Below are 26,266 nucleotides of genomic sequence, written 5' to 3'. Positions count from 1 at the left end.
TGCGAGCCAACACTAGCCGCAGTTTGACTGCAGTGAGAAAATTGTGTTTATTCAAACTCAAACCTTCAGTGAATCAATCAAAACGCAAATAATGGACGTTTGAGTGTGAAATGTCACAAGGGCCTACCCAGACGCAACACAACTGACAATACAAACACCTGCACACGTAGAAAGGCAACAAGCATTTACTTTCTGTTCTAATTAACTCTGAATGCGACATCTCCCAAAAGAGTTTCAGCATGACTGAACACAGTTGGAGAGTTAAGGGGTCGTGTCACACAGAGCGCAACCTTTTCAAAACACTCCGCTACTCAAAGTTAGAAAATGTACTGTCCTTTTAACCTTGGGCGCCATGGAGACAGATAGAGTGGTATTCAGAGGGAGACAGAACACAAAACACGGATGGTCTCCTCACCAGTCACTTGGTCCACCAGGATGCGTGAGGTAATGATGCGGCCGTACTGGGAGAACAGCTGCTCCAGCTCCTTCTGAGTCATGGTCTTCGGCAAACCACTGACGTATAAATTTGCATCTCTGATCGAGGCTGAGCTTGGACGCGCATAGGAAACCTGCAGGAACAGAGCGAAACGGAGAGAGTGGGAGAGGGAGAGAGGAGCGATGAAGATCAGGCAGTGTACCAGGGGATCCCTCATGCCCCAGAAGACCGGCTCTAAATTAAGAACCACTATTGTAAAACTTCCACATCGGCAAACACGGTGTTCGAGTCAATCCATGGGAATGCTCTCTCAGCCTGACTCTTTGTATGACGGCCGGGGCTGTGCGTGCAGACGCACTCATAGGAGTGAGTCACAGGCAGTAAAAGTGTGGTCACTTCCACTGCTGAAGACAACGGACATTGCCACAGGAGCAGTAAAAAATATAAGCTAGCGAAACAGGCAATCAAGCTCAACATCAGCGGAGCACGCACAACGTAAATGTGCAGCAAAGCACAATTATTTTTCACTACGCAGAGTCTAACCTCCCCATCCGAGCCACTCTGCACGTCTCGTGCATTTCAGCTGATAAATAAGCTACATATCAATATCTATGTTCACACCAAATTTCTCGTTTTCAGAACCACCTCTGGACGGAGTGAACGTCACTTCCAATGCAGATTGATGAGGGACCGATCTGGACAGAATCCCTGGCAGGAGCGTTGACAAGACTCATGCTTAGCCGATAAGTCACGGGTCATCAGCCTGGATTAAGCAAAGGTGGTGTCGCATGCAAATGCGTGTCATTTGGCATCGTATCCAAAGCCGTACACCGTTCTGTGCCTACTCGTACAACTCAATACAACGGACCTGCCGTGTCTGGTCGTTAACCCCTTCGTCTCCTACGCCTAGCTCCTATGAGTCGAGGATTCAACACGGAGCTCCACGTTACTCAAAGCAACGTAAACCGGTGCTCACCCTAACACTACTGGACTCCATGAGGCTGTGCGTGCGCATATCAAGCAGGGATCTCTCAGGAGCCGCATCTAAACAGGCTGAGACCAGTGTGAGTGTGCTGAGAAATTTGCGGAAAAGGATTGAGATACGGTTTCTGAATCTAGATGCATTCTGGAATGAGATACGGTTGTAGGATCTACATTTACGTTTAGCAAATGCTTTTATCCAAAGCGACTTACAATAAGTACATCTGTCAGAAGTAAGAAACAATAATTCGCTGTCGGTACTAACAGCAAGGATGTTCATAGAATCAAGTACCAAGCACTAACTATCGCTAGGTTACCCCATCCCCGTATACAACAAAGATGGCTAGGATACGATGCTACTCAATTCTAAATACCATTTTTCAAGTGTAAAGGGTTTAGCTGTTGTTCTTGTGTACACAGGATCTGTGTCTAAACAAAGGGAAACGGTGGCTGCACAGACCAAGCCCAAAGTCACTTCTACCTAGCAGCAAGAGGACAACAGGAGATGATTGAGACTGACAGGGCTGTCAGCCGGAGGATCCTTCCAGGCCTTCTCAAAGGTGGAGGTCAAGCCTTCAGATAACGGCTAATCGCTCTGACAGTTTGTTTTCAGATGGTGAGACAGAAAGGCTATTGTTATATGTAAAAACATTACATAATGGATACTACAAAAAAATAAGTGGTCAAGAGAGAAACTGAAGCCACGTTGAAGTGCAGTTACAGAGTGTAATGGATTATAACAGTTTAATGATAATACCATCTGGGTCTTTTAAAGGTCAATACTACTTTTTTTTTTAAATACTACAACAAACAACTACGGTAGTTCATTCTTGTAAAACATAATGATAATAGTACAATTGATAAAAGTGTTCAATATGTTATGTCCGTTTTCAGCATATTGAAGAACGACCTAAAACACCACATGGTTGTGGCTAAACCTGACTCACTACATTTGTTCCGACCATCGCGCCTATTGTTCTTAAAAGGGGAACCCACCCCCTCCCCCTGACTGCAGACAATTCAGTTCCCATCAGCGGAGTACCGGTGCGATCAGCAGGTGACCGGGGAACCCCAACAGCCAATCAGAGGCCATGCGATCGATGGCGTGTGTTTAACCTACAGAGCGCCGTCTAGTTAAAAAAAACTACAACGTACAAGTGTTCTATGTGGGGGGGCTGCGGTTCTCCTTTGGGGGAACACAAGCTGTGCATTTGTTTCAGAAGCAACTAAAAACAGTAAAGTCACACATGAACGTGTCAGGATTTTCAATTCAAATGCAAATTGTGTTGCCGTCTCGCAGCACAGCAAAAAAAGGGGTGAAACAGGCACACGTGCGCGCAATCTCGTCAAACACTCGCATTCCACCCTGTTCCACATCGGCTGCAACATGGATGGTACTGTAAACCGCGATAAAAATGTTACCATTATCATTTCAAATAAAATTATTATCGCGGTGGATAACCGCGCCCACGGCGTGGAAACCGTGTGCTTAAATCCACCCCATCGCTTCATCCGAGTCTCCTGAAATTGCCCCACAGGCGCACTGTGTAGCCTACAACATAATGTTTTTACGTTTCGTTTCAGTTGGAATCATGGCGGAAGGAGACGACAGCGCTCAAGACATCCATCAGCCTAGGGTATCTGCAGGTTTCAGCAAGTCAAATTTAAGACTTTTTAAGACCTTTTTAATACCACCTTGAATGAAATTTAAGACGTAAAACACGCGATGGTTGGGGTTGGCAACAGACGCAAGCCAACTTCGGAAACGGACGTCTTTCAGCCAACTGTCCTTGAATTTACACCTACCCATTGTCGCAGACTAGCTAGCAAGCACGCAGATAATCCTTTATACATGCAGCTAGCAAGAAAGAAGCCTCTCTACATTTCCTTCCTGAAAAGTCCCACGAGAATAATAAAAATATAGATAGTCCTGCCCCGGCAAATTTAAGTCCTTGAGTTACAGTATTTAAGACCTCCATATGACATTTGTAACGAATTTAAGACTTTTTATGGCCTTCAATTTAGAAACATGAATTTAAGACTTTTTAAGGATGCGCGGACACCCTGTTCTAATAGTGATGTGCATTTCTGCAAAAAAATACTATACAATATTTGCTGAGAAGTATTCGAATAATATTCAAAAAACTGTCAATCAAGAACCCCCCAGGCACGCACACACGCAGCTCGGATACACACACGCACACAATGACACAGGTAGAGGCTTTTATGATCTGTATGAAATCAATCTGATTATTTCACCAACTGCGCCATCAACATTCAACATCAAAATTATTTCAACTTGGGCTTAGGCAGATAGGCCTACATGGGCCGAAAACAGATCGCTATTTAATTATTTATTTTACTGAACACAGCCTGCATGATGGTGAACTACATACGTCAAGAAAATAATTTCCCACGGTGTGTCTTTTTACAATTTATTTGTTACCAGCATTCGTAGTGTTGATCAGCAGAGAAATTGTCTGGCAAAGACGTTGACGTTGCTTAGCAACCCAGGACACTGGGGTTGATAAGTTACCGGACCACTTGCGGAGTGATACGATAGAAAATTTAATAAACTTTCCTTGACAGCGGTCATTATACGCTTAGCAACGCTCAGCAAGCAAAATACTGCGATAATACCGAAAACTAGGGGTGGGGAAAATAATCGATTCTTCGATGCATCGCGATTCTCGCTTGAACGATTCTGTCTCGATGCAGATAAATTAATAATCTGATTTCTTTATTTTTTTCTGCCTGCTGCAACATTCTGTTCGCCAGAGAGGGATACTTTTTGTAATTTTAAAATTATTGAATTTATCTTCAGTGTGTATTGTGCCAATCTGATATGTCTCGACACGATAATACCGATTCAGCCTACGCATAGCATGCGCGCAAACTCACAGCAAGACACAATAACTCCTAATTCAAGAATAGCTTTTCCTTTAATGACATAGAAAACAAAGATTGCATGCTTCCATATTGTGTTATAATGCAAGCTGCATTGCTTATTTCATTGTTCATAGAAAGTCATATTTGTGACAAAAGCTTTCTCTCTTATGAAGTATTAGATAAGTTAATTCATCCGTTGTCTTTAATGATCATCACAAAAGTAGGAAGTGATTAGCAGACTCCGAGTAGCAAACCAAGATGTATATATATATTTTTGAAAATCATGCATGGAAATGTACATAAGAAAAATTGCTGCATCGAGATGCATCGATAATCGCTTCAGAATCAAATCGTTGACCTCATAATCGGAATCGAATCGTGAGGTGCCAAGAGATTCCCACCCCTACCGAAAACCAGGATAATTTAGGTCTCAATAACCGTGAGGTTAAATTTTCATACCGTTACATCCCTAGGTTGCACGCTATCCAACTGTAAGAATATATACATACACATGTATGTAAACATATGCAAAACCACTTTCACAACCTAGCCTCAGTCATATCCATCTACTGATGCATAATGTTGCATAGCCCCTTCGCGGCTGCAGCCTCTGCTTTCAGGGTCTGCATTAAAGGTGCTCCACCTCGTTTCCTAGTTGATTCTCTGCCGGGGGAGGGGGCGGGCGGGGGGGCAGCGTGACTGTTTGCAAGGTTTCACAATAAAAGACCCGGGTTGCTGGCTGGCACTGCATACATTAGCTCGGGGAGGTAGATGGAGAGGAGGCAATGTTCCCGCGCCAGACACCGGGTTAAATAAACATCTGCACCCGAGCAATAAATCACGGCGAATAAGTAATAGAAACCCGAGACACAGCCCTAGTTATTCACCGGCCTCGGATCAATACATACGGAGGGGATCCAAATTAGCTTTTCTCAACATCCTTACAAAAAACAGAACGTTTCCACACTCTTTAAGAATCTATAGCTGGGGGGGGGGGGTGGAATCTGTGCATTGCACAAATTGCACAAATGCAATGCACAGCCAGCATTTTGGTTTTCGTTCAAACACGCACTTGATGAATTGAGTCTATAAATATCCCCGTACGTCAGACTGCCTGGTTGGCAAACCGGCGAGCGAGCAAGCAGGGGTAAGCAGCCATAAACCCGAGCCGTGTTCCCCATGGAAGCACTTCCTCATGACCGGGATGTGTGTCATCTGTAAAAGGCACCGCAGTCCTCTTTAATTATTACACCGCGCTGCAGCGTCCAAGTAGCCCTGCGCCGGCCCCCCTCTCCACCATCTCATCAGATGAATGGTATCAATAAAATACACTCTCTTTAATTAAACCTTCAGACGGGGGGCTTCGAAGTGACCAGACAGTCCCTCCCCTCGACCCCGGCCAAGTTGGCAAGCTAGAAACAAACTTCCTCCTTGTGTTTGCAGAGGAAAAGGGAGTGAATACTAAATGTGTTTTAATGCACAGCCTCCTGGCACGCACACGCACACACACACACACACACACACACACACACACACACACACACCTAATGGGATGCTAATACATGCAAAGTGTGTTCGTTGCCCTGCCACTCCCGGGCTTATCTGCACTACTGACGTCGGGGGCCCGGGAATACGGGGGTTGTAACCCATCTTAAAAAATAAAGACGATGGGGAAAACACAGAAATGTAGTCCATTTGTTTAAACCATGCGCAATCCAGTCGCACCGTTAAAGAGCGGGCCGCCGCTTCAACACGACGAGGCAATCAAAACCGCAGACGTTTTGATGGCTGCTCAAGACACGGCTGTACGCAAGATTGATTTTACTTGTTATCAAAATCATTAAATATATTACCGCCAAGAAGGCTGTTCTGGTCGTGGGCTTTTCGGCCCGTTCCCCTAATGCCTCGCAGAGGTCCCCGCGCACAGAAAGCGCCCCCACCCCGATAATTTGATCCTACACAAGTACCGCTACACTATATAAAGCAAATGAGTTTCTCCACCGGCAGCACAGGGGCCCTGGTGCCTGATGAATGCTAATGGCCGCCGCCACCGCCCTCCCTCCTGGCATCATGCGCCCGGGCTCTGCAGCAGCGGCAGCAGCAGCAGCAGCAGCACATGCAACCATAGAAACCGTTCTGCTCTAGTTGAGGCCGCCATGGCGAGCCGGGCTGTGCCCAGATTAACAATAGGCTGCTAGGCATCGACGGGGAGCGAGGCATCTCTCGAACGCTGCTCTGCGGATGATTGAATGAGAGGACTGCTGGATGTTGACAGGGAATCAAATGGCTCTGTGGCATAAGAGACCCATTGTGGTTCACGCATTAAGGAACACGCAAACAGATCCACGGCGCAATGTAGCCTTACCTTGATGGTTTTAGTCTGAAGTCTCAGGCCGTTTAAGGTATTGATGGCTTTTTCTGCATCTTTCGGATCCACGTAATTCACAAATCCATAGCCGAGACTTTGCCCTGCAAAGGAAAGATAGAAGAAAGTAAAATCAGAATTGTGTATGATTGACAGTGAAGTAGAAGAGAGGTAGCCTGGATATAAAAAGCACAGCTTCCTGGTAATAGAGTAGAGGAGGTTATTTGAGCAAATTATTTGAGAGTAGAGGAGCAAATGTCTCTCTTGGTTCGATAAAAACTGTGGTCCATGACGGGTAATTGTACTACCAGCAGACACAAATGAATAGAGCGTGTATTTCTGTCATTGAAGAGGAATTCCAACACATTTCTTTTCCGAGAACCGAATCAAAACTCAGACCGGCATGGTGTAACACACACACACACACACACGCACACTCGCACGCCCGCTGGACGAGTTCAGCTGCACGGATGGTTGCAGCAAATTAGGACAAAGGGAGAAGCGAAGACGCCGTATACAGCGTTGTCTTCTGAACCAAGACAGTGTTTTCGCTTCCATAGCATGTGCTCTGAAAGCCCTGTCGTGGTTCACCGACCGCAACATGCTACAGAGTGAGGGCATCAATTAGAAATGTACAATTATAGGCCGCTGAAAATTCCTTCCCTATTTGTATTCTATACATCGTTTTTTAGCCATTCCGGATATTACACGACAAAAATGCATTTGCTCCATTCAAGTCCGATTTTTATTTGTTTCCTTATTGTCACAACCCACAAATCAACACGCCTTAGATCGTTGACTGCACTTCAATCATCCTATTCATAACTCGGAATATAAATCCACATTGTCATCAACGTATGACTGCAAGACCGGTAGTGGTAGGAATACTAGCATATACTGTAATGCTCAGTATAGAGGAACACCACTGGGATATTACCACTAGTCTCTGTTCTCATTGTGTCACCACATCCACTACATTTCCATCCCAGGGAGGACGAGGAGTGATGAAGAACATGTTGCCTTTGGCCACGTCACACTCCAGCCAGCCTCTTCTGTGCGTGCGTACGTGTGTAAGTCCATATAATGCTGGGAGCTGAGAAGTGGGCCAATCACTGCATTATGGCAAAAAAAAAAAAAAAAGCACATGCCCTTCAGAGCAATCAAGACCCGAGCCCCTTCTCGTAGCGGGAACGTCGAGAGACCTGGAGGGACGTCTTGATGAGGAGGAGGATGCACGCAGCCAGTGGTGACACCGTAGGCCTACAGTCTCGCGTCCAAAGGAGGCAGAGGAGCCTTCGAGGATTCTAAGAGCAAGACACGCAGCTCGCACTCGGCTGATTACTTATCAGACATGACACCAGCGCCCATGCAGGCTGGATTTAACACACTGCCACAGGGGCGGGCGAATGGGGGTAGGAGAAACAAGGCGGCTGAGCTGGAGGAGGGGTTATAATGCGTGTTGTGCAGTATTAAGACTGAAGCCAGGCACCATCCGCGCGTAATGCGCCCGAAAGGCTCTGCAAAATTACTGGTCGACTGTCTGCCACACAGCAGTAGTGAAGACGGGTAAGATGTGTTTAAATATCTGGCTTCTTCTCAGCCCCCACATTCATGTTAATTTTTAAGTAAAATAAGGAAAAGGGGAAACATGCAACTCTGATTTAATCTGATGGTGCAGGGAAATTGTAATCAGGACACTATGTAGAAAGTATACAGAAGTCTTTGCGAACCAACTTCTGCCTTATAATATATTTTGACAGCGGTGAAAAATAAGAAACGCTCCCAGCTTTGCAGTTCGCAGCAGGACTTTCAATTTCAAATATATTCATTGAAAGATTTTCCAGCTAGCAGCCTATAAGCACACATCTCAAAGGTGTCTACTTTAACATTTCTATTTGAGTAACCAAAATATTTTGACTGCTCGTCTTTTAGAACTATGCAGGCGTGAGAAACTGAAACAACCTTTGCACTATAGCTCGATATCAAATTGTATAATTGAATATCTTAAAAATGTATCATTCTTTGTGCTATCCTTTGCCTTTTTATTAAACTCGATGGTCGAATGAAATACACATCGTGTCCGGCATCATTAATGCATCGTTAAGTACTTCTACCATTCATGGCCTAAAGTATTTAAAAGGTAGCGTGGGTAGGATTTAGTGACATCTAGGGGTGATGTTGTAGATTGCAACCAACTGAATACCCCCCCTCACCTCTCGTGTTCCAACGACAGAAGCTAAAGTGAATGAAATTACATTTAGTAAAACCGTAAACACTTTCCTCATCCTAGGGCTACCGTTTATAGTTCCACTACAAAAGACAGACCAGCCCAGTTTCTGCAGCATCAGTAATGGGTACACCTTAACGAACAGTCTGTATTTAGAGAGAATACATTCAGCACAACTGTAGGGATGATGAGAAGCAGCTGAGACACAGCACTCTGGTCCTAGAGGTCCACGACCTCTGTCGCCACACAAGGCTCAGACGAGGTGGACAATGGAATATCTAACATTTATTTTGGGAACCCAGGCGCTTGCTGCCAGAGTCGGCTGCACTCATTCAACAGCAGTATAAAATTCTAATTTATATTCCAATAGACCTCTCTTTGGAAAATAAATCCTCCATGGTTTACAAATGTACCTCACATTCACTAGTAAACAGTATAATCTGTGGCAATTCAGACTTATTCTCCCTAAAAGGGCTGGATACACTTAGTCCCAGAGGACCAGGCAGACTTATAAGCCAGCCATAATGAGCCTAAACATCCTTGACCGCTACTGCAAGCACTATTTAAAAATGCTCACATTTTATATATATATCTAGAGGCCGCAGCCAACCTCTGACGACGCACAGCACAGAGGCTTGTCAGCAGGCAGCTACTGGGCTGCCTCTGAAGTGATTCTCCTTCATATCGGGCCCCACACACGTACGTCAGACACCAGCCATTGTAATGCGCCGACAGGAATCTATATGTGACCGGCTAATTAATTGCAACGCCATTTTGCCATGAACTCATCAGAAAGGAAAGGCTCAGCCCTTGACTGCTAAACTGACGGCTGAAAATAACAAACCAGGAGACCCTGCATTGAGTGAATGGATTCCTGATGCTAAGCTTTTACGATGACAGCCAATTTAAGAAGCCATTCGATTTGCCTCCAGTTCGAAATTAAAAATAAAGTTACAATCAATCATATAAATTGGAAATGAGGGGATGTTCAAATTCTGTTCAAAGCCTTGATTAAATCGAGGATGCAGACATTTTAAATTTACGTAAAAAAAAATCTGTGGCAAGGCCGGACAGACCTGTGTGTCCATTAGTGTTAAAAGATGATTTTCAGTCACTTTGTCAATATATCAACACAAACATGCAAAAGCATACACACTCAGGCAAACACACAAACACACACGGACACAGAAAAACACACGCGTTATTTCTCATTACCTGTTATTTTGTCTCGAACAAGTTTACAAGACTCAATCTCCCCGATGCTACCAAACAGACTCTTGAGCTCTTCCTGAGTCATGTTCTGAGGCAGATAGTTGACTATCAAGTTGGTTTTACTGTCCTCTATGCTCCCCGACTCCACAGGGGAGGAGCAGTTGTTTGAGATGGTGGAGGGACCGTTGCTCGTGTTGTTGCACGTCGGCCCGTTGGACAGCTGTGTTTCCATGGCAGCAATTACCTGCTAAAGAGGCACAAGGAATTCAGAGTCAGAGCCGCATGGTAATTAAAAAGAGGAAAAGGCACTTGGAGTAAGCACAGGACTCAAAGAGGCAGGAACAGTCAAAAAAGGATGTCTTTTCTTTCACGGTCGAGTGGCGTTTTAATGAGCACAGGAATAAACCCAATGCTACCGGAAATGTGTTACTAAACACTAATTCAGGTCATTTCCGTGTGTTTTCTTCCCGTGTGTTGTAAATATTATGATTAACTAGAGCAGTACACACTCTTCTGGCACATCCTTTTGGACTTTCAGAACTCTAAAACTATGGAACTTGGGAAGCAAAATTAATGAATGCTTTTTAGACAATTCCGGGTGCAATATTGAGGCATTTCTCAAGAGCATAATTGGTACTGATCTGAATGCAGTTGTTTTATTTTTGGCAGAGCAAACGATTGTCCCTCCCACAAGTTAAAGTAATAATGAACATGAAATTGTCGTTTCACTTGTCAGCGCAGCGACGGGATAAATGTGTTCAAGAGGCAGAGGAAGGCTTTACCAACGATCTGTCAGATAAAGTTTAGTTTTATTTATAAGGATTTTTTGTCATCCCAATTTTTTTACATTGTTAGTCAGTCATCAGTTCTAATAAACCAACCCCTCCACCTCTCTGCATCAGAAAACAACAACATAGTAATATTATTCAAAACCAAGCCGTTTAAGCTTGTGCGAAGAGTCGTGCTTTCAGAACACGGCCAGCAATTTGCACAGAACCCATGCATGAACAACCACACACCCTGTCCACATTATGCTCAGCCATTCACATTTTGACAAGGCCAATTTTTTGTTCTTGTGTGTGCATCGGCAATATCATGCCCAGAGAGTTACCACGTCGATATCAGTCAGTCACGGTCATTTTAAAACCACACCAACACGTCACTTAACGATAAGGCTTCAGCAGCTTTCCATCAAAGCTAAAAATAAGATGCCAAAAACACAGTATTCGTGCCGTTGTGAGGGTGGCCAGTTACGGCTAGGGAGATGATGGGTATGGCACGGAGACGACGGGCCTGAGCGTATTCAGGAGGAGGAGAGCCACTCACCCCGGTCCAAGGCTCGGCCGCCCACGAACCACTCCTAAGCAGGGAAGCCACGTCGCACAGTCTGACTGCCATGTTAGTTTGGAGTTGCCGTCTGCAAAATGTGGACACAAAAACAGAAAACACGACGTTAGAACCACCAGAAGATAGAAACAGCAGCAGCTGGCGGCGGCGATCGCGTTGGCTGAGAAGGGGAAACAGGCCACTTCTCCACACGCTGGCTGTGTGCAGCTCGGTTACGGCCGGAGGAGAGGTACGTTTCACAACGGTTCCCCTTAGTCACACTTCATGTTCAGCAGGACAATTCAGAGCATTAGTACATTTTCGGTCAATAGAAGAAAATCTGGCCCCCAGGCAGGGACAACAAGCATTATGAACGCAATTAGTGAAGTGGTTGGCAGGGTTTCCCACATGAAAAGTTGAGTGGAGGGGGGGGAAGAGAGTGCTTCCTCTTAAATGTGGCCACTGGCGTAGAGGTTTATTATGAGCTGGTCCTGGCTGGGCGGTCTGCACGGGGGGGTTATCAGTCTGCGGCCCACCCCAGGTAGCCTTGTAATCACAGCTCTGGAAATGGGGCAGGAATATCAGCATTTCTAGGCAAACTACAATCTTGTTGCGTTGTTACTGGCACTCCCAACTGCTCTTGCTTTCAGTAGCCATCTAATGCTAGATGTCTGCTCACCTAATCACCTAATGCTAACCCAGCAAACTCCCGCTCTCGACGCAAGATCATGATTTTGGATTTAAAACAACTCATCTGGATCTGAGAAAAACTGTCAGACCAAAATGTACAGATATATAGGCGTATCCCTTAAAATCCACAGACCATATAATCGTGCATTGCAACTTCTGGGTCAAAGCAAAACAAACATCATTTTTGCTGTGTGATGTTTCTGCCAATGAAGCTGCCGTTACATAAATGGCACCTTATGTAAGCCAATCAGATTTGTCGATATTGAGTCATCACAGCACATGTGTGACATGTGCCTGCGGATCCCAGAAGTAGTTGCTAAAAACTTGTGATCTCGGTACCCCCAAGATTGTTTCTTTGCAAATTTCTAGTCCTTTTTTTGCCAAGTTTAATTTGTTCTAATGTAAGTGATTCGCTCTAAATGTAAGTGATAAGTGTTGTTAACAAGGTATGTCTGTGAGAAAATAATGAATTCAAAATAATAAACTAGTTCAGCAGGCGTCTAACCAAACAACATGCTGCTCAATACAGTAGCTACAAAGTATGCTTATTTCAGCGATTAAATGCACAAGCATGTATTATATACATTATTATGCAGTTTTATATTTTTATACGGTTAAAGTACGTTTTCATGAAATTTACCTTTTGGTAAAATATAAATAAATCACTCACTGGGGTGTTATATAAGGCATAGCTAATTACCTCTCAACATGCTCAGTTTATACTCATGATTAAGCAGCTCCGTAATTTAGATAATTACAATGAACTGTACTGTCTTAATGTTGCACCAAAATGAACTGTATTTAACCACCTAATGAAACCTACACTTCCAAATTGTCTATCTATAGAAACCTCATTGTTTGACGATAATTGATACGGTGTGAATACCTGCATAATCAAACAGCTCTGCATATCCATGGAAACCGCCAAATGTTTGATGCATGGTAATATTTACATCCCAGAAGTAGTTGCTAAAAACTTGTGATCTCGGTACCCCCAAGATTGTTTTTTTGCAAATTTCTAGTCCTTTTTTTGCCAAGTTTAATTTGTTCTAATGTAAGTGATTCGCTCTAAATGTAGGGATAAGTGTTGTTAACAAGGTATGTCTGTGAGAAAATAATGAATTCAAAATAATAAACTAGTTCAGCAGGCGTCTAACCAAACAACATGCTGCTCAATACAGTAGCTACAAAGTATGCTTATTTCAGCGATTAAATGCACAAGCATGTATTATATACATTATTATGCAGTTTTATATTTTTATACGGTTAAAGTACGTTTTCATGAAATTTACCTTTTGGTAAAATATAAATAAATCACTCACTGGGGTGTTATATAAGGCATAGCTAATTACCTCTCAACATGCTCAGTTTATACTCATGATTAAGCAGCTCCGTAATTTAGATAATTACAATGAACTGTACTGTCTTAATGTTGCACCAAAATGAACTGTATTTTACCACCTAATGAAACCTACACTTCCAAATTGTCTATCTATAGAAACCTCATTGTTTGACGATAATTGATACGGTGTGAATACCTGCATAATCAAACAGCTCTGCATATCCATGGAAACCGCCAAATGTTTAATGCATGGTAATATTTACATTATATTACGGTATACATATTTGCCTATTTTATTTGACCCCAATAGTAGGCATTTTGTTGCATCAAATGTAGATCATGACATACAATATGGGCAGTAGGTCATATAGCTATGTCTCACTTATAGACAGCCGTGGAAAAGCCTGGATTGGGTGGCTTCCTGGAAAGATGCCCCAAAATGTAATGGAGACAAAGTAGTTCCACCTAGCAGAGCCACACCACCAATTAGATGCATCCAAGTCTTTGCTCATAAGGATTACAACGAGAAGGAACACAGTTGACAATTTGATTGCATACTGCAACACTATGCATCACAGTACATATTGTAAAATATAGCGTTACTTTGCTTAAGTATTGCTGCAGCTCTTTCCTGTACATCTGCAAATAATACATTTGCACTCCTGGTTCGATGCTTACTGCATGCAGTCGGCTTTGTACCTGTACTCTGAATAACGACAATACAGCTCAACCTAATCATGAATCTAAAACAGGCAAAAGCGTGAATTCTTACTGCCCCCTGGTTGCCTTTTAGACAAAAGTGCATTGTGTGCAACAGTTGTGACACGTATTTGCAGCTCAAAATGGTACAAATTAAAACGGCATTCAGAAAAGCAAGCGAACATTCATTAGGTCTTGATAAAGGAGACAGAGATGTCAGTCTGACACGTCCTTTAAACACAAACTGCCTCCAGTTTGTGTTTTTCCCCCGAGTGGGTCAGCCCCACCGACCTGCCTCCAGTGAAGTAAGACTCGCAGAGAAATGCAACAACATTAGCTTTCTGGTTAGAGCATATTGCTTTAGGCACCCTCGATAGCCTAGCTTTAAATTGTTCAATATTACGGGTAATGGGAGGTGTATACACTCATGAATAGCTGCAACCCACTCCTTTAAGTACAAAAGCGCAAACAAGAAAGAAAACGTTGCCACTGGCAACAGCCTGACATTGGAATTGGTTTTTAAAAATTCACTTCTGTATGATTGAAAGACAAATGCCAGTCTTTGTTTGGGTAGAAGCATTTACATAGCTTTTATTCAGTTTGATTGCCTATGGGGGAATTAGCTGGCATCAGATTTTAAAAAGGCTTTTCCCTAAAGTACAATATTTGACTGGGGGTATATAAGGAGACACATTTAGGACTAAATAAAAAATAAAAAAAAGACCACATAAATAACCACTACTGTACTGCTATAAAATTAATGTTTTGCACTATATTACTTCCCAATGTTTAATGATTTCAGCAGCCCCACTGCCTCCCACAGCCAACATTTTCGTTTGGCAACAGTAAGATTTTCTTCTGGAATGTGCATATGGCTGACTTCATCTATGAGTTGAGGCAATATTGCAAAGATTATAAAAATAATTATTGTTGCCATATGGATCTTTGGTCAGATTTCCGTTCTAAAACCAAATTGTTATAGAACAGAGCTGCAGTTCAGACCAATTAAAATGATGAGCCCTACAAGTAGGCCTAAAAGCATTTATATTTGATAAGGAAGCATATTAAAGTGAGATATAGAGAGAAAATACATACAAGCTCAGTTTGGTACATACATAACCTAATATAGGCTATGTTTATAGAATTTCTGTATGTGGCAGTAATACATTATGCAGAGATCAATATTTATACAGCAGAGTTTGCTTTTTAATCAGACTAAACACTAAAAGGGCACATTTCATTTCCTGCTCGAGTTGCCAAGTAAGCATTTCCTAACGCCCTCTGCAGCAGGGTTCGACATTAACATTATTCTCCATCATCCAGAGTGACAGTTAGATGAAAATGTTTATCTGCCAGCTAGGATCATTGTCTCCAAGTTGATGTTCAATCAAAGCAGTACAACTGATGGCATTTTCACATTTCAAGCACAGCAAGTTAAAGGGTTTTTCTATAATAAAAATATCGTCAATACGATATAAATATCCGTGCCTTCAGATTGACAGGTCAAAAATGGAATATGCTACAGCCAACAAAAAATTATCCTCTCCCATCTCACTGGTAGTCTATATTCAATCAGTGGTCAAAAAGAAAGAAACTCGGGACACAAGGTCATCACGAGATTCAATTGAGCACAAACCTCCTCCCTGTCACATATATAGCATGAAGCATAAATATATATAATTTATTCTTATTAATTCACAGGTAATGCACATCGTCAAAGCATGAAAAGATCCATCCTGGAGTGTCAAATACAACCTAATCTACGGTCCAGCGGTCCTACCTTGCACCAGAACTGGGGAGGGGGGAGGGAGGTGTATACCAAAAGCTGCAAGGGGCAGAGTGACGCCTTGTTTCCCTTTCATTGGAGATCTACTGAAGACAGTGTCTGAAACTGAAGGGGATTTGACTGTGTATAAACTTTGTTTACTCCGTTACCATCTCAATTTCTACAGTGGCCAGTCTACGCTGTGTTGATTCAAGACACTTCATAACAGTTTAGCACGGCTGGCCCAGTTTGTGGTAGCCAATTACTCGCTAACCAATCCTTGCCTCCAGCACCATGATCGGGCGAAAAAACTAATATGAGGCAAAGAAAGGGAAACGGCCGTTCGCCCAGATTTCAGTTTGTGTGCCACCAGCCTTGTAATAACAATCTTGCATTGCATGAAAACAATTTAATTAACAAGAAAAACATGGTTTACAATGGGCAATCTGAACAGTAGGCTTTTGGTAAACACTAGGCAGGGATACCCTGAAACACAACTTTTAATAAACCCAACACCCCATAATGCCAAGGACAACATCCCATTGGACTTATGCGTATGCAAGCATGCCAAAAGCTTTATTTTGATTGCAAGTGGACAGCAATTTAAATGTACCGTATTCTACACAATGACAGTAGTTGGGTCATTAAGAATAGCTGTGAAGTTTGATGAAATTAAGATTTTGAATGTTATGAAAACCTAGTTCCATCTCATTAGAAATCACTGAGCAAATACAGCACCCTCTTTCCTGAGGATTTCATCTAATGACATCGCCAACAGCCTTTAGAATCCGAAAAGCAGCTTTAAGATCAACACAAGTCATTCAAAAATGTTTGTTTGCCAATTAAAAAGATTAAACTAAATTAAAGACTAAAACCAAACCATTATTCCTTACTACACATATGCAAATGTAATGAAGGTGTATAATGTCAATACAAATGAATGTTGGAAACGCATTAGGAAACCAATATATAATGCTGTTTTCATTATGTCAGGCTATTTTATTTTATACTTGTTTACAACTGATTAGGAACAGAAAAACACCAAGTAAAGTGCCAATCCATGAGTGTGAAGTGCCTTCTGTTCGTTTGATGGCAGGTTGTCAGTGCATACCAGCGAGGATAGACTTGAATAAGCAATCACATGACTGAATTCATAAACAAACGCTTTCTGCCACGGCATTCACCTGCGTTTTACAGGAGACAAGTCTCACATTGCACAACATTACGATTCTTCGGTTTTCCAGAAATATCTTCATTAAAAATAGAAAATAATTAAAAGCACCATTTGGAAAAAGGGGGTTATAAATGAAGTCTGAATCTTAAGTGTCATTAAGCGGGCCTCGTGTGCCAGACGCACAGTCAAACTGTACTCTCAAAATATGCTCGCTGCTCTCCACTCCACACATCTCTGTGGGCTTCGAGTTCACAGCTCAACCGAGCCCTCCCACAGCTCCCTCCATCTGTTATTTGCCTGGAAGTTCCACACAGGTGGGTAGTGTACTTCTGCAAATCAGCACATATCGGAGTCAGCCGCCGACAGTTCGATTGCCCATTGTCTGACATCCCGAATGCCAAAAGGTGCACCTGCCAAAACACCAAAGATTTTTTTTTTTTTCTTTTTTAAATCTTTACTTACGCGCGAGCTACAGCCGAGGAACAACCTATTTTCAGCGATAACAAAACAAGGCCGAAGACTGCCAGGGTCAGGAGAGTTGTGCTTTACCTTCCATTAGGAGTTCAAAGTGTAAACATGCGCTATTGTCCCTGGTGGCATGGACCGGGCCAAAGGCAGAAATATCTCCTTCGATAAAAACACTTGGAAGAGGACGTTTGGCGTGGGGCCCCCCTTCCCGAGTCTCCGCGCTTGGCTTCAGAGGGAGCGGCCCTCTCCTCTCGGAGCTGGCATTTCAGCACGGAGCATCTTGCTCCCCCTGAGGCATACCCGAGCAGTTTATCAAAATACACACCCAGCGAGAGCAGTACGAGGACCCTCGTCTCTGTCCCTGCCAGGATCAACACAGCCGCTGCTGCCTCGGTTTTAGGCCCCCCACTCTGCAGCCTTTGCGTTTAACGCTACATTTAATAGTGCGGCGCGTTTAGTTGCTGGTTCAGATCCCACTGGCCTTTCACAGAGGGAGGGGAAGGCTTTGGCATGCAATGCTACTATGAAGGAAACAATCCATGTGAGGAATACCAATTGAGTTATGCTCGCGGTTGATTTGCTGTAGAAAGAACTAACAGTTTTGGCCTGCATTTGTGACCAAGGTACAGCACTAGTTCCTCTGCATCTTGTAAACTAAACCTTGGCGGGAGAGCAAGTGTGAAGAAATTGCTCCGTTTCCGACACCAATAATAAATCAGTTAGATACTCTTATAAATTATGGTTTGATTGTACTACTGATGGTACTACCATCAGTAGAACACAACTTTTGAAACAAAGTTGTCTACTACTGATGGACTGTTGAGAAGTCCAAAAAAAATTAGAAAACCATTCAGTGAACTGGAAAAAGGTACATTTGCTTGTGTGCGTCTAGGCCTAAACAAAACAATATTGTAAAACTGCTTTATTACACTACATTTTGGGAAAGCAAGGACAGGGAATCAATTGATCAGATAAGCATAGCAAATTCCCCATAAAAGACCTAGACTTGAAACAACATGAAACTGAAGACGAAGAAAAATAAACCAACCTGATACACAATCTAGCCTAGTGCCATCAGATGATGGCACTGTACGACCCAATCCCTGTATGATGAGGCTAAAGGGTGTAGCATTATAGCGCATGATGCAAAATGGTGATGCAGCACTACTCAATACTAGCCATTACCATGCTGATACACGTGCACACACATACACAGCATTGCCCACACGTATCCTTCGAGTACATGAGGAACACCTGGTGGAAGTAATGATTGACGTGTTTGTTACAGAACGTCATGAAGTAGATCTTTTAATATTGACACAGCCTCCATGACCGGAAATTATGAATATTCAGCCGATAATGAATTCCAGTTACACATATATATTGCCACAACATCATGATATAATGAATAACGAGTCTGAAGGCCTACTGAATAGGGAACACTATTGCGAGCAAGCAAAGGTTAAAAGCTGCAGATCTACAGCAGTGATGGAATGGACACACACACACACACACACACACACACACACACAGTGAAGGAGACAACTACTCTACCTGCCTTTTTGACTGATTGTTAACAAAAAACTCCTTGTCCCATATATACACCCCTATTGTAGAGCTTAAATCGGACCCAGAAAATCAAGCCCGACCCGGCCCGAGCCCATGCACGTTCTGTCCGAGCCCGGACCGTCCCGACACATTAACTATTAATTATGAGACCGAGCCCGACATTTTTTTAATACATTTCTAACTTTGTACACATTTGTTTCTTAGACCTACTCTGCTAAATATATAGTAAGGGATGATGTATAGAACGCCGGTCATTACCGGGAAAACTCCGGTCATATCGATAATGACCGGCGACGTTCTATACATTATCCCGCTTATTACACGGCTACTTGCCAAAACGAAAAAATAACATCACATGGTGTGTCTTTTTACAATTTATTCGTTACCAGTATTCGTAGTGTTGATCAGCAGTGAAATAGTCCGCCAAAGACGTTGACGTCGCTTAGCAACGGAAGACGCTGGGGTTGACAAGTTACCGGTCTACTACCCATGCAAGTGAACGGATCGTTCCACGGCATTGAGAAGATCCGTGTAATATTAAAGGCCTATAATATTTCTGTTGATGGCATAGATTTATGCTCAGATTAGGCCAATAAATTAATGATTTAAAAAATAAAAAAAGTTACCCAGAAACTGGATAACCTCCAACCTAAACTAAGTGATTATTCTCAAAATGGCCTTTGGAAAGTCGCCTCTTTCCCGCGTTTGAGTTGCTGTCACAGCGGCCTTATTTAGAGAGGGAATTGTGTGAGCTCGAAAATGCATCAAGATACCCACTTTTATCCCAAAACAGCTCCTGAAATAGGGGAAGGGATAGGAAACCTGATGAGGGCCTATGGGAACACATGCCTGGGATCTGGGGCCGAGCATCTGGGAATTCCCACTTAACCAAATGATTGGGAAGTAGTAGAGGACAGATAATACCGTTAAAGTTACTACTAAGTTAATGTTGTTAAATGGACAGACAGGTGGCCTAGTTAATCGAAAAGCACAATCAATAGATGAACACACACACACACACACACACACACACACACACACACACACACACACACACACACACACACACACACACACACACACACACACACACACACACACACACACACACACACACACACACACACACACACACACACACACAGGCCCTGCGGCCAGTCACCCATCTCCAACCTCAAGTTCACCACACCCTTCATTTCCAGTACCATCCCCTCCAATGTTCCCACCCCATATGACGTTGTCAGCACAGCAGCCTCCTAATAAATCGCCGGTCAGTCTTTGATTTGCTGCTTTGACAACACCTTATCTATTCACGACCTTCTGACTTTTGACCAACCAAATCCTAGCTTCAAAAGAAGCTAGCTAGTGCAGTACAACCATTTAAAGAAAGAAAACTGTTCAAATATGTGCATAAAAGCTAGGGACTACTTTCAAATCGGATTAAATGTCCCTGTCAACATGACCAACACCTGAAAATTGATAATTGTTTAAATAAACCGAATGGCGTTGTTGCTTTTTCTAATGGAAAAGAGCTAAGAGGCGCTAGGTTTACAAAACATGGCGCATATAGCCAACATATTCAAGACATTTTCAGATTAAATTCAACTTCGACACATGTTGGCAAACCCCATGCACAGCAAACCGTAGAGCAGCCATTAACCCATACAAGAGGAAGGCGTTTTATTTAAAGCGTGATTCCTCGGAGGCCTGTGGCTGAAAGGTTAACCAACCGCTAACCTATTTTAACGCCTCGGTAACGTCTGGCACGAGCTCATTTGATTACCAAGACTTGTTTAACGCCACGGTAACGTACATTTGGTTAACATGACTGTTGGTTAACGCAATGGTAACGCCAAGAACGTGTTCATTTGGTTACCATGGCGGTTGGCGCCATACTAGAGTAACATACGTGCTAACTTGGTAACCAATGCATGCCTGTGGGTTGACGCCATAGTAGAGTTAGGCGCGAGCTCGTTTGGTTAATCCCGGACACCTGTGTAAGGTGTCCCCACGAGCGCCGTCCAGGGGTGACGCAGCGATGGCATTTAGCTCAACCACGAGGCGAAATACAATGTAATGGAACGAGGCAAAGTTAGCGGGGGGGCATTTACAAGCCTGAGCCCACACGTTGTTTGAGAGTCAGTCAATACTGTTTGGGAAATACTTTATTCAGAGGTATTCCCAAACGATGTTGGCCTTTAAAACGAAGTAGGCTTACGAAGACGTTGAAAGACAGTAGGCCATGATATTAAACGAAGAAATAAACCCCCAATAGCGAATCTATTAAAACGATACGAGGTGGTGGGTGTCGATGAGTTTCGACACCGTAGCTTATCAGGATAATTGGCTAGCGGGTCCATTGTTTGTCTGAGTCAAAGATAACGTTTACGAAAGTGAGCACAACTGTACGACCATTCGTTCTACATTTGTTCGTGCTTACATAACGTAACACAGCCACGACAATTCCTCCTCACAAGCAACCCAGATGGACTTTAAGGTGACATTACGCCTCCACGTAGGCCAACTAGCCCCGCAATTTGGGGGCAACATTCACCTTCTAATGGAGAAAGGCGTGTGTGTGTGTGTGGCCGTGGTCTTACCTGTTATGTGTTGAACAAGAATCGCAGATACTTTTTTTTATGAAGGACGTCCGCACGACATCAATCGCTTTGTCGAGAAGTTTGCGCAGTGGAAAGTGGGGGAGTGTGGCGGGCAGGTTCCCACGCTAAGTAAACTAATCAGACCGCTTAGCCAATAGCGACGCTCGGACTGGACCATCACTGATAGGGTCCTGAGGAACATCGGGGTTTGCACACAAGAACGGGGTGTTGGGTGCTGCCTAATTTGAAGTCAACCAGCCCAAGTCAGAAGGAAGAAGCAGGGCTGTTGTTTTTTTAAACAATTTCCTTTATGTATGCCTGATTGGGATTCACACAATAAAAAATGGTGACCAAACATGCTTTTAGAGTTAGGATTCGCCTACCTTCAACTGGGCCTGCTACAAAAACAGTTTACCTTACCACTGATAGGTATTTGTGACCTTCAGTGAATGGGGCAGGTTAATGATAAATAGTGCTATTTAAGCAGTGCAAAAAACAGTTAAGTATTTAAAAGAAAAAAGTGATTGAATCACAGTATAGCAGGGGTGGTATAGTGTACTGGTTGCAGCCTACTAAATGCCATGCTCTTGGTTTCTGCTGCAATACGCCGGTAGCTCTACTGCATCCTAACATAATGTGGTCTAGTATCCAGAAGACATTGCATTTCTTCTATACAGGTTTCTCTCCACGTAATGCCACCTCGCGAATCCAGGATTGTTGCAGATTTATAGAACAGGCATGTTTCTCCTATACAAAAGGAAATTCTAGGTGCATCATAATGGCAAAATATTAATAAAGGCAAGTCGCGAGATGAATGAAAGTCCTAAACTCAAATGCTCAAAATGACACATAACCTGAACTCGCGTAACTCTCAGATCCAGTCCAATATTGCTTCTAACACTGCACGATATGCATAATAATGTGATAGCCTGCATAGGCCTACTCGCCATGAGCGCAATCCGGTGTCGTTGTAACGGGTCCAGGTCGAAAGGTATGCAGGTACAGCCTACTTTGATATTGCCGAAGCTATTCCGTTGCGAAAGCCATCGCACCACACAATGAACAGCCCCCCGAAATAAATAAATAAAACCATAGCCATGCTGAAGATAAAGCTACAAATGCATGCATACGGTGGAGACAACGTTTTGGTTCAACTCAGACTTCAAGACAATTTGCACACAACACATCGTTTGGTTAAAAAGGAGCAAATGTGTAAAGGATCTTACCGTTTCTATAAATGAAAGTTACGGACGTCCTTAGGCAAACAACCACTGAGACAATCACCTGGCAAATGCTTGTAAAAGGATGGGATTCCAATCTCAGTTCAAACTTGGAAAAAAATAACACAAACAAGATAAAATGAAGGGGAGGGGGAATGAAATATTTATTAAATCAAAAATACACAAATGGTTCCTTTCAGCAAATGCATCAAATAAAAAAGGAAACAAAAAGAGGAAATAAAACGAATCAAATCATTAAAAAAAGTCGGCTTCTGCCCGTCTCTCTTTACAGGTGCGCCACACAAATACGCGACATTACTAAGTGAAAAGCAGCGGAAGGAAAAGGTTGACTTTAAAAGGAAGATAGTCCTGTCAGCGCACATATATAGGGCCGTATCACAGCGAGACCATACCTCTCCGCTCTCGCCTCGCACCCATTCAACCTACACGAGCGCGCATGCACGCGGAAGCATACCCGGAGTAGCTCCAACCCACCGTGATGCACACAGCGGCAGCGCGGCCATGTAATTGGCTGCCGCGACGCCAAGACTCGCTCCTCGGGCAAACCCCCCTTTTTTTTTTAACCAACAAAAAGAAGCAATTCGTCCTCTTATCGAGTCATTCAGACGATCAAATATTTCCCTAATGTGGGATTTAAGCCACCACGGCTGCCGTGCCGAGGCGCGCGCACGTCGGAGCGCGGCAGAATGAATGGCGAGTGACAATATAGCATTGGTTTGAGTTGTGAGCATATAGGCTGCGAAGGCGAACGCGCGACGTTACACCGCTACGGACTCGACACCGAGGTGGATGCTCCAGAGGATTTAAACCATGCCTGGGAGACCATCATATGCGTTTGGCGAAACGTTTTTCCTCCTGCGCCATCGCCAAATTCCACAACATTGTGCGCACACACACACGCGCACACACGCTTTCTTGCAATAGCAATTGCTTTCAGCACCGGCTCTTTTCAGCACCATGGAAAACGAAAGCCTCGTTTCTGACGTTGCACTTTTCCTCCCACGTCGTCTTCTCCCCCTCGTATTTCCTGCATAAGCTAGGCCACATCCAAGCATGCTCCCCCTCTCTCTTCGTGCGTTCAAAACATCGGCCGCAAAACAATCCGCAGCTATGGGATACCTTCATTTTGATCTCGCGATAGCTTGAGGACGCGCCGGCTTTGTTTGGGTTCTACATAGAAAGCTTACGACGAGATCTGGAATAAAAAAAATAGACGGGACAATATAGGCTCTAACTGCGCTTCGCTTTTGTTGATGTTTATAAGGGTGGAGCAACAGTTCGAGTAAATACAAGGCCCTATCAGTAAAATGTATAAACATATGACAAAGAAATTATACAAATTAATTAAACAAATTATTATAAATAATGAAAACAACAAAGTATCCAATGAAACAGCTTTCAAACGAAAACATATAGCCTAAACGTCTGAAAGGTCTCACAACTTAAATACATAAAAAATGGCAGGGGAGTTTAAGAATGAATTAACCAACCAGTCTGGCTCTCTCCCCATTGATTTGAAACTACTTGGCTGTACACTTTTGCAAGTGATCTATTCAATTCATTGGCCATTTGTGTATTAAATAATCTCAAACGATCGAAGGCCAGTAGACTAAAACACATTACCACCTTCTTTAGACAAAGAAGGTGATTCTAGACTAAATAAATGCCTTTACTCTAATTCCTTCATGCATTTTCCATTTTCCCCTTCAGTTGCACTTCATCCTTCAGTATTGAAATTTAACTGACAATACTAATAAAAATGATCAAGGGGAAAGCAAACACTTGTTTATAGTTTATTAATTAGTGTATTTTATCAAACATGTTATTTGTGCGCTGCGATTAGCATACATTCAAGTAGTGGTTCTATTATAGCCCTCTAACCATCAGAAAAAAACAGGAAGATTGTCTTTCAAGCAATGCCTAACCTTTTGCAGAAACCCTGGATATAACTGTGTTCCCATTTAAGGCCTACACCGGCCATAAGTTTTGAACTATAGCAGATTTAGTTATTAGCAATACAATGAATTTAGGCAATCTGTTAAAAGTTTAGGCTATTTAAAACCCAATCAATTCAGCAAACATGCCATTATGTTGAATCATTGCAGAACAAATAAGCCAAATAAAACTTTGAAGTCAAACACATTGACATCTTTACCATTAGTTAGAGAACAAACATTAAATTCATAGAGCACTAATTGTGTGACACTTTTCAAACCACCATGACTAAATCATTTTGAATTGATTTAAGGAGATAACTACCATGGAACTGCATGTGATGCAATCCAGTCAAGAACATGTTTCCCAAGCTCAGACACATAAAGTAGAAGTCTCTGTTAAACCCAATGTCCTGGCTGCCATTTCAGTAGACATACAAATAAATCAATTGAAAAATAGAAATTGACCATAATTGAAACAATCTTACCAGACTTGTGCAGATGTCCCTTTCAGGTTAGGCCCACATTTTCCTGGTTAGCTACACCACACCCAGCAAACTGTGCAAAAACAAACATCTTGGTAGCAAACAAGCTAACGCTAGCAGACTGCACACTGCAGCTACCCTGTTGGGCTAACAGCATTAGCCTTCCCAGCTGAGCTTTAAACTTGCACAAATACACGCCAGTGCACGCTTTTAGTGAAATTAATAGTGTTGAACAAGGTTAGCAGGGCCGAAACAACGATAGGGAGAGGAAACAAGAAGCCATAGCAGCTCCCTCAGTATATTCTAACTGGAACCTGTTGGTGTGGCAAACAATTTTCAGACCACACCCAGTTTGGAGTGGAAAAGGGGCGTGGCCGGCCTTAAAGGTAGCTCTTTGAAAAAAAGAACATGGACAAGCCAGTGCTGCGGAGGGAACGGTTCGCAAAGCTCTTTGCAAATCTATCCAATAGCTGGCTTAAAAAAGTATCCAGCTTTAGGAAAGATGTCAAAGAGAATGAAGACATAATTCTGAGCCTAAAACTGGATTTGCACAGGCTTACTTCTCTGTTCTATGTTTCCCTGGGCCTGCGGCTGAGGTTACCGTGGTTGATACGGATGGGCTTGTGTTACATGGTGAACTTCTAATACCGGCTTCCTAAAAAAAAGAAAAAGAGTCATTTGGGAGCATTATCGTGGCTGTTATGTCACAGAGTACTTATTGCCCATCACGGGGCTAAAAGGTGGCAACAAGGCTTCCCCTAGGGACTGTTTATTGTAAACCAATATCGATTTAATGGAGGGGATGGTATTAGCATCCACCTCTGAGTGAACAAGAACAAGGGGGTAAGGTGGTGGTGGTGGTG

The 26,266-nt window shown here is 43.1% G+C and overlaps 1 protein-coding gene across 7 annotated transcripts in view; it reads right to left on the bottom strand.

Annotated features, from left to right (window-relative positions):
* elavl2 (ELAV like neuron-specific RNA binding protein 2) overlaps positions 1–24,059 on the bottom strand; it is a 30,226-nt gene extending 6,167 nt beyond the window's left edge. Inside the window, exons 1-6 of one of the 7 annotated variants that reach the window (XM_030338927.1) lie at positions 23,377–23,392; positions 22,970–23,072; positions 11,437–11,527; positions 10,114–10,357; positions 6,672–6,775; positions 416–569 (exon numbers count right to left, since the gene is read on the bottom strand). In XM_030338927.1, coding sequence (XP_030194787.1) covers positions 416–569; positions 6,672–6,775; positions 10,114–10,357; positions 11,437–11,508 — 574 coding nt within the window. In that variant the 5' untranslated portion in view covers positions 11,509–11,527; positions 22,970–23,072; positions 23,377–23,392. The other 6 variants (XM_030338925.1, XM_030338924.1, XM_030338923.1 and 3 more) reach the window with 6 other exon arrangements.
* Positions 24,060–26,266: the final 2,207 nt, after the last annotated feature.

Source organism: Gadus morhua, chromosome 17 (genome assembly GCF_902167405.1).
Source record: "Gadus morhua chromosome 17, gadMor3.0, whole genome shotgun sequence".
Lineage (NCBI taxonomy): Eukaryota > Metazoa > Chordata > Actinopteri > Gadiformes > Gadidae > Gadus > Gadus morhua.
Note: the sequence above shows the minus strand (reverse complement) of the source record. Positions and strands in the feature narration are given on the sequence as shown.